The sequence below is a fragment of the Trichechus manatus genome, unplaced genomic scaffold (genome assembly GCF_000243295.1).
Source record: "Trichechus manatus latirostris isolate Lorelei unplaced genomic scaffold, TriManLat1.0 scaffold00310, whole genome shotgun sequence".
Lineage (NCBI taxonomy): Eukaryota > Metazoa > Chordata > Mammalia > Sirenia > Trichechidae > Trichechus > Trichechus manatus.
Window position 1 is genome coordinate 23,391 of NW_004444246.1, and position 8,766 is coordinate 32,156.

Genomic DNA, 8,766 nt, shown 5'->3' on the forward strand with positions numbered 1-8,766 from the left:
TAATGCCTTCATTCACATAGCAAAAACAATGAAAATAGACAGTTTATTATAAAACATTTGTCTAATACTGTTTAGTGGGGAGAAAAATCTTAAATGTTTTATTTTTGGTGCTTTTTACATTTATAAGATGAATCAAACTTAAAGAATGAGGTCAATTATTAGGTAACTAAATCTGATACATCAAGCATTTTTTAAAAATTTTATGACATATTTTGATAAGTGCAGGAAATAACTGAAAAATGTCTTCTAATTTCATAGAAAGAATATATTCCCTTCCCCAAATCACCCCCATCCTTTTAAAGATCAGAGTTTAAAACATTCATTTTAAAGTTCCATTTATACAGTAAACATCATGGTCCCTCCACAGCCTGACAATGAATGCTTTGTTGAAATTTCCCAAGAAGTTGTTGAGTTTGGCTTTATTATACCCTCAGAATAATATGGACACTATTGGGTCTCTGAATACCAGTGACTAACGCCCATTGCTATTCATTACAGGGTGACAGCGGTGGACCTCTTGTTTGTGAGCGGCCTGGAGGACAATGGACATTATTTGGTTTAACTTCATGGGGATCTGTCTGCTTTTCCAAAGTCCTGGGGCCTGGAGTTTATAGCAATGTGTCATACTTCGTTGAATGGATTGAAAGACAAATATACATCCACACCTTCCTCCTAAACTAATTCCAAAGATGACCAGGGACTTTTGTCCAACTACACTCAAAGAGAATGGCCTTCTTGACCATGGAGAGCTTCCTGCAGAGCGCTAGACAGAGCACTTTCCAGGGACGAGAATGCTTGAAAGTGCACTGCAAATTTTCATATTCTGGTCTAATTTTATTCAACTTTTTCTAAAGTTTATTTTTCTCTTACTTCAAGTTCAATGAAAGAAGACTTTCAAAAAACAAAGCAAAGTAGCTTTTGTTCCTTGGCCAGGCCTAACCTTGACTGTAGCGTGGAATTATCAACTCTAGAGAGGTTTAAAATAACATTGGCGCTAGAGTAACAGGTCATAGAAAGTTTCTTTATACCTTATCACAAAAAAGACATTGAGATCCAAGCTGACTCATCTGCCAGCTTCTGTTTCTCAAGCACAACAGCATAATGGCAAAGTTCAATATTAATATTGGAGACTTGCTTTTGATTGATTAAAAGTCAAGGTTTATACATGCTTTAATTATTTGCTATTATTCTCCTAACTTTTGCATACTTTTGAGAATTTACGGAAGTCATTTGGAGCTAGAAGACCAGTAGCATCCATGTAGGTAGCTGAAACAGGGAGACATACTGAGCACAAAGCTTTTTAGACATCAATATTAGCACTTGGCACTATAGGACTTTCCATTCTGGATTTCAGTCAAGGTGGTAATTCCATTACTTTATAGAAAGGTCTGCATAGAACTTTCCCTATAGCTGGGGTTTGTTCAGTGTATATCAGTTGGCTGATTGAGACTTCGACAACTAGGCCAATATTTATGGGACATATTTTGCTTTGCCTACGTGCCAATGGAAGGAGCCCTAGTGGTTAAGCGGCTCTGCTAACTGAAAGGGTGGTGCTTTGAATCCACCAGCAGCTGTGCGAGAGAAGAGACCTGGCGATCTGCTCCCCTAAAGATTACCGCCTAGGAAACCCCATGGGGCAGTTCTACTCTGTCCTGTAGGATTGCTATGAGTCAGAATCAACTTGATGGCACACAACAATATTGACAATGGAGTGGAGATTAAACTTTGCCAAGGGAGATGAACTTGCTCGAGACTGAACAGATGCAATTTTTCAAAAAGAGAATTAAATTGCACTGTCCACTCCCATTTAGTATTTTCCAATTTTCCTGTGTTCATCTATACTACCAAAGTCACGAACATGTCTCTCAAAGCATAGTAAAACTTTACATGAAGTAAAACATTTTGTAATTTTCTTCAAAACATGTTTAAAGTCTGGTGTTGCCATTTCTTCTCACTGATAATTAAAACAAAATTTTAAAAATGCTGTTAAGCACTAGGCCACTTTATGCGCATCGATTTCTGAAGCAATTAGTGGTTAAAATGTTTTTCCCCACTAAAAAGCTTCAAAACACAAATCTTCACATACACCTAATTTAATTAGTCAGGCATTCATTTGGAACATCTGCATGCCTTTTGAACGAGCAGGATTCCCTGCTAATCTCTCTACCAGCAACCTGAACTGCCTCGCATTTCACAGAGACTATCGGCAATTTTATACATCTATTTTTATACTCTTTTCTATGTGTACACATATTTGAAGTTCAAAAGATTGTCTTGAAGCTTATGTTATTGATCTCCTGTCTTGCAGTTTGATTAAACCTATTGCAAGTGTGAAATATCAGCAACTGAGTTGGGCTCACAATTGTATGAAAGATTAAGAACATCTATCAGCTTTGTTAGAGCTGTAGGTATATGCTTAATGTAACAACTTTTAGCCTTGCTCAACTTATGTTCAGTGAAATGTACATATTGTACTTATTTTCAATCATCCTTAATACAAAAAAATGGTATAATCTTTTCTGATGGATATGGGGTATAGACAGCAATTCCAAGTAAATTATCTCTCCCACTAATCCACCAGTCAAAATTCACCTGTCATAAGCCTCACTCTGGTAGAACGTGCTCTCTTACTTTCGATGACAGGTGGCTCTTTGATTAGCCTGAAATTAGAAGTTGCTAATAGTCTCAAATAACCTGTTACATGTCCAATGAGAACTTTCGCCTTGGTAAGAGCACATGAATCTTTAATGTATAGACTACATTTTGATAACCAGATCCAAATCTTTTATAAACCCTTTGTGGTAAAATTATACCACAAAATGTATATTATTTATCATTTTTCCTTAACTACTAGGAGTGATGAGATAGTTTTTGGTCTCAAAAAATTAGGTGACATATGCTAAATACCAAAATGTGATTTAATATCATCAGCTTGGGTACTTTGGTATAAATGAGTTTTTCACTTGTAAATGAGACCCTTCAAAGGCTTAATACAAATCCAAAAATCTCTTTCTCCTGGGGGCCAGATGTATTTCAGAATCCAGGATTTTTCAAATTCTAAAACAATAATGCAGTGCCTATACTGTGTATTATATCACTAATGAGGACTAGGGTAGCATCCATAACTAAAATGTTTTATTTCTGTGGCAAAATGAATGAATAATTACATTAAGTGGGATAAATAAAGAATATAAATAATGTCATGTCTGTTCAGGGCATTCGTTGGTCTGTGTCTAACTTATGAAAAATCTTCCACTTTTCAGAACTTTGGGGATTTTGGAATTGGGGATAAGAGATTGTGGCCCCATAACATGAACACTCAAGATTTTCCTCTACTCATATGTACAGATAATTCGCATCCTGGAAATTGACCATTCTTCTCAGTCTTTTTGGCTCATTCTTTTCATTCATAGGTTCTAACACTTTATTTACAAGTGAATATATCTCTAAATTTTTATTTATCAGAAGATGATGACCTCAGGCAGTGAATACCTGCTGCTATGAGGGTATGAGATGCTATCACTGATTTTTTCATATAAGAAAAAGCCAAAACAATATTCTGGTAAAAGGCCTGCTTTGGGACTTCGTAAGTTCTGTTACCAAATACAGTTGGATTCAGTGAGTATCTATAGGAGTGATGACAACTTCTCAGTACATGTTATTTATTAAATAGTTTATTTAAAAAAAAACCATAAGGAAGCAGACAACAACTTCCATTAGCTATGTGGGATTCCAAAAGTTCTTAAGATTAGTTATATAGACTATTTGTAATAATACCAGAAGGCTACAAAAAAGGTCAGACCAGGACAGTAGGCAGCAGGTAGAAGATTAAGCCCTGAGAATAAGAGATTGATAGTCATAAGGAAGAACCTGATGGAGACATGGAACATTAGCATGGAGATGCATGAAGGAAATTTTGGATGATCGGTGACTGACAATTTTCAGAAAGGGAGAGAATTTAAAATGAACTCAACAAGAATACATGTTTTAATATCTAGCCTTACTGGTATAAATTAGTTTCTTTGTTCCAACTAAAGCCAGCATACATGATTTGCAACAGTAAATTTATAGGTATTCCTGTCCTAAAATGTATTAAAAAAACAAATTTTCCTAAGAACCTCATGGAAACTTCCTGAGAACAACCTGTATTAGTTTCAGTTCATAACAGCTCATTTTCAGAGGCTACAACACCAGAAAGGTTGTAGGGTAGTGTAAAGACTATGATCCCTCAAATGGACTTTTGAGGATTGTTTTGATATTGATTGTCTCATTTGGATCAGGTTATTGTCAGTTTTCATGGTGACCCGATGAGTTTCAGAGTAGAACTGCGCTCCATAGGGTTTTCAATGGCTGTAATCGTATGAAAGTAGTTCATCAGGCCTTTCTTCCATGATGCTGCTGGATGCTTTCGAACTGCCAACCTTTTCGTTAGTAGTTGAACACAAATCTTTTGTGCCACTCAGGGACCTTGCAGGGTCGCTATGGGTCTGAATTGACTTGACGACAACTAGGGGGGTAGTGTGGTGGATATTGTCAATTTTAGAATGCAGGTAATTTCCAAATGGGCTGTAGGCTCAGCTGATTCTGTCTGCTTGACCTATGACCTCTGTTTCCCAATTTGGAACATCTATGCAGAAGTAGGCCACATTAAAGTTCTTCTCTTGACAGGAATCATTGAGAAGAACACATTCTTGGTACCTGATGGTAGCCTAGTATCCCTTCTGCCCCTTCCTCACAAAGGCTCTGGCTCAGAACACTGAAATGAGCCAAGAGATATGCCTACCATCTTCTGTCAGAAGACCAAAGGCATCTTCCCACAGGAATTAAAAAGCTATTAGTGATCACTAACCGTATTTTAAATAGTACAATTATTACCCTATTTTAGGTACACTGTTGTTTAAAAAGGCTCTTGAGAATTTATCTGGAAATTAACCATTAATAACATTTTCCGTGTGGAAAACTTCTCTGAGTTCTAACTAATCTAAAAACTACTTTTTTCTTATTAAAAAAAAATTAAGATTGGTGCTTGCTCATACAAAGCATTTCTCAAGAATGTGAAATGATCTCCCATTAAAATAAATAACATCTCAAATGAATCCCCCTTTAAAATACCGGTATATGAATTTCTAAGACAATTAAAATACTTTTACAAAATCCAAAAAGTTTCATAAAAGCATTTGATTCTGAATGAAATTTTTCACTTCCCAAAAATCTGTCCACATCAAACTCTATTTCTCTTTTACAAATGTATCTACAAACATACAATAAAGGCCATCATGACTTTTCCAAGCCCATTAAAATGTCCATGTTCTTAAGGTAAAATCCAAGTTCTTCTTGCTTGGTAGCAGTGCCTCCTCAAAATTCTTCTTCCAAACTTGAAGGGATACTTGCAACTCCAAGTAGGCCACCCTATATTCTTAATCCTTTGGTGGTCCAGCCATCCCTGAGGTCTGAGGCATGTCTGAGTTGAAAGCAGTTTCACATACAGATACGTTTCCTTGCTCAGCAGCATAAGAAGTCGCTGACATCATTGCAGAGACAGTGGAACGGCCAGACATAGGTCTTCTCCCTGACTTAGCAGCTGAGTAGTCAGCATACTTAGATACAATTTGATCCATCTTTCCAGTTTCTCTCCAATTCTTGACAGCTTTAGTCCTTTCCTCTGGAGTCAGTCTGTCAAGGTGTTTAGCTCTCAGAATTGGAGATGGAAACAGGGATCCCTGAAGAACTCGGTATATAAACCTAGGATAAAAGAGCATCACAGAATTATATAACCCTCAAAGGCATCATGGGACACACACAAATAAACCCATCAATTAGAAAAGGTAAAAGGATCTGGTGGCCACTTGCATCCTTGAGGTAAAAGGGGAGAAAAAAATGAATTATAAAAGGAAGATAACAATATTAAATACATTTAAAAAACTCATTGCTGAGTCAATTTCACCTCATAGCGACCCTATAGGACAGAGTAAAACTGCCACATAGAGTTTTCAAGGAGCAGCTGATGGATTCAAACTGCCAACCTTTTGGTTAGCAGCCAAGCTCTTAACCACTATGCCACCAGGGCTCCACGAAATACTCTAGTATTTGTAAACTACTTAGAACATTTTAAGTGCTCTGTAAGTGCTTGTTAAATAAAAAAATAAATTAAAAATCTGTCAAAGCAGAGATATCCATAGCTACTACATCACAGGCTTGATGTTAGGGTAAATGAGATCATACACGTAAAGCAGAGTTTTGGCACAGAATAAGTATTCAAAAACCGCTAGTCAATTGTATTAGTTTCCTATGGCTGCTGTGGCAAGTTACTGCAAACACGCTGGCTTGAAACAACAAATTCATTCTCTCACAGTTCTAGAGGCCAGTATATGTTATTTATTAAATAGTTTATTTAAAAAAAAAAACATAAGGAAGCAGACAACCTCCATTAGCTATGTGGGATTCCGAAAGTTCTTGAGATATCACTGGACTGAAATAAAGGTATCAGCAGACCACACTCTCTATTGAGACTCTAAGGAAAAATCCATTCCTTCCTTCATCCAGCTTCTGTGGTTGCCAGCATTCTTTGGTTTGTGGCTGCATCATTCCAATCGCTGTCTTTGTGGTCATACTGCCTTCTCCTCTTGTGTCAGCTCTCCTCGTCTCTCTCTCATAATAACATGTGCAACTGCATTTAGAGCCTGCTCAAATAATCCAGGTTAATCTCCCCATCTCAAGACGCTTCATTTAATCATACTTGCAGAGACTCTTTTCCACATAAAGTAACACTCACAGGTCTAGGGATTAGGACATGATATTTTTGGGGGCCATTATTCAGCCTACTAGAGTGTGCCTTCTGGATCCAAAGATTTATATCCAATTCACCCTATCCTAACATGCTCAAAAGTCTCAATCCATTGCAACATCAACTCAAATTCAAAAATCTCATCTAAATATCACCAGCTTAAAAGTTCTATATCTCATTATCTAAATCAGGTATGGGTGAGACTCTGGGTGTGATCCATCCTGGAGTAAAATTCCTCTCCATTTGTGGGTCTGTAAAATTTATAAACAAGACTATCTGCCCCCAAAATACAGTGACAGAACATGCAGATGATGACAGTTACAGACATTCCTACAGAAAAAGGCAGAAAATGGAAGGAAGAAAGGATCCTGGGGTTGCAAGCAATTTCCAGTCATTTCAATCTCTAATTCTGTATTCACAATGCCTTCTCTTTTGTCTGGGTCAAATCTCCCTCTGCCTCTCTCTTATAAAAAGATACATGTGATTTCATGTAGGGTCCACCCAGATAATCCAGGTTCACCTCCCCATCTAAACATTCTTAACTTAATCACACCTACAAAGTCCTTTTTTTGCCACACAAGGTAATATTCACAGGTTTCAGGATGTATATACCTTTTGAGAGGCCCGTTTTTCATGCTACCACAACTGGATTAGATAGGGCTGTGCTGCTAATGCATTTGAAGCAATTTTTAAAAGGCTATAGCCTTAAAGTAATTGTTTCTTCAGCAATCCTATAAATTCATCCTGCCAGTTTTTAATCTGAAAATGTAATAACAATGAACACTACAAAAGCACCTCAGTTTAACAGTGACATTGTTAAGTGCAAAACTATACCCACCATAGAATGACTCAGGTGGGATTTTCTTTTGCATTTCAGAAGGAATGCCCATTAGCAACAGAGAGATTATGCTCACTGTGCCTCGAGATTTATAGATTGGGTTTGGGAAATCTTCTGTAAAGGACCAGATAGTAATATTTTAGGCTTTGAGAGCCAGATGGTCTCTGATGAACTACTCATCTCTGCTGTTGTGAGCATGAAAGCAGCTATAGACAATATATAGACATTCAAAATCAGATTAAGCTGAAACGGGAGGATAATTGAAGTCAGATAAGGGAGGGAAATCATAAGGTTTTCAGTGTTTAAAGATTGCTGTAGAGACTGCTGCTTGTCCCTCAGTACCCAGTCTCCCCTTCTTCTTTTCAAAACCCCTAGATTTTAGCCATTGGGTTGGAGTCTATACTCCTAGGTTCTTGTTAATGGGATATGAGCAATGATGTGTGCAACTTCTGAGTCATGCTATTAAAATATTTAAAAAAGAAAGCTGCTTGCAATCCACTTTCTCTCTTTCCCCTTCCCATGGATATGAACACGGACATGCTGATGGTGAGCCATCTTCAATCATGCAGATGAGGGCGACACCCTTGGGAGATGACACAGCAGGAGGACAAAGGAAGGGATCTAGGTCTCTGGATAACCTCGTGAAGCAAAGTTTTCCAACCAGATTAGACTTTTATATGAGAGAGAAAGAAACTTTCCAGTTTGCTGAAGTCACTGTTAACATAGGTAAAAGTAACATTTTAATTAGCACACAGACTGGCTTCGCCACTCCTAAACAGAGTAGTCTGCCATTCATTCTTAGTTGAAGAATCCCAAGCCTATGATTCATTTACTTTACTGATTATAAAGCAAATACCATACCTGGGTAGAAGTGCAATGCAGGTTGTGAGGACACAAACTAAATAGAACATTGGATCCAGCATGTGCTCCTGCATAATCCAGTAGGGGTTGGATGGTGGGTTGCAAGTTACACACATGGCTCCAAAAGCCAAGACAAAGAGGAAATAAGACACAATGCTACCAATGATGACCAGCATGTGGATCCAAGTCTGTAAGACAAGAGCAGAGGAATATGAACACTCTCTTACTGAAAGGGTTTTACAGCCTGGCAAAAATCTACTCTGTTAAAGAAGCAACATGCCTA

The 8,766-nt window shown here is 37.5% G+C and overlaps 2 protein-coding genes across 2 annotated transcripts in view; one reads left to right on the plus strand and one right to left on the minus strand.

The window, feature by feature from the left end:
• LOC101353983 (atrial natriuretic peptide-converting enzyme-like) overlaps positions 1 to 1,608 on the plus strand; it is a gene marked incomplete at its 5' end in the record, with an annotated part of 23,956 nt that extends 22,348 nt beyond the window's left edge. Inside the window, one exon of the mRNA XM_023725455.1 lies at positions 470 to 1,608. Within this exon, the coding sequence (XP_023581223.1) occupies positions 470 to 681 (212 nt within the window). The remainder of the gene's footprint in view (positions 1 to 469) is intronic.
• ATP10D (ATPase phospholipid transporting 10D (putative)) overlaps positions 1,606 to 8,766 on the minus strand; it is a 170,786-nt gene continuing 163,625 nt past the window's right edge. The window contains exons 20-21 of the mRNA XM_012559790.2: positions 8,484 to 8,671; positions 1,606 to 5,742 (exon numbers count right to left, since the gene is read on the minus strand). Of these exons, the coding sequence (XP_012415244.1) occupies positions 5,418 to 5,742; positions 8,484 to 8,671 (513 nt within the window). The 3' untranslated portion in view covers positions 1,606 to 5,417. The remainder of the gene's footprint in view (positions 5,743 to 8,483; positions 8,672 to 8,766) is intronic.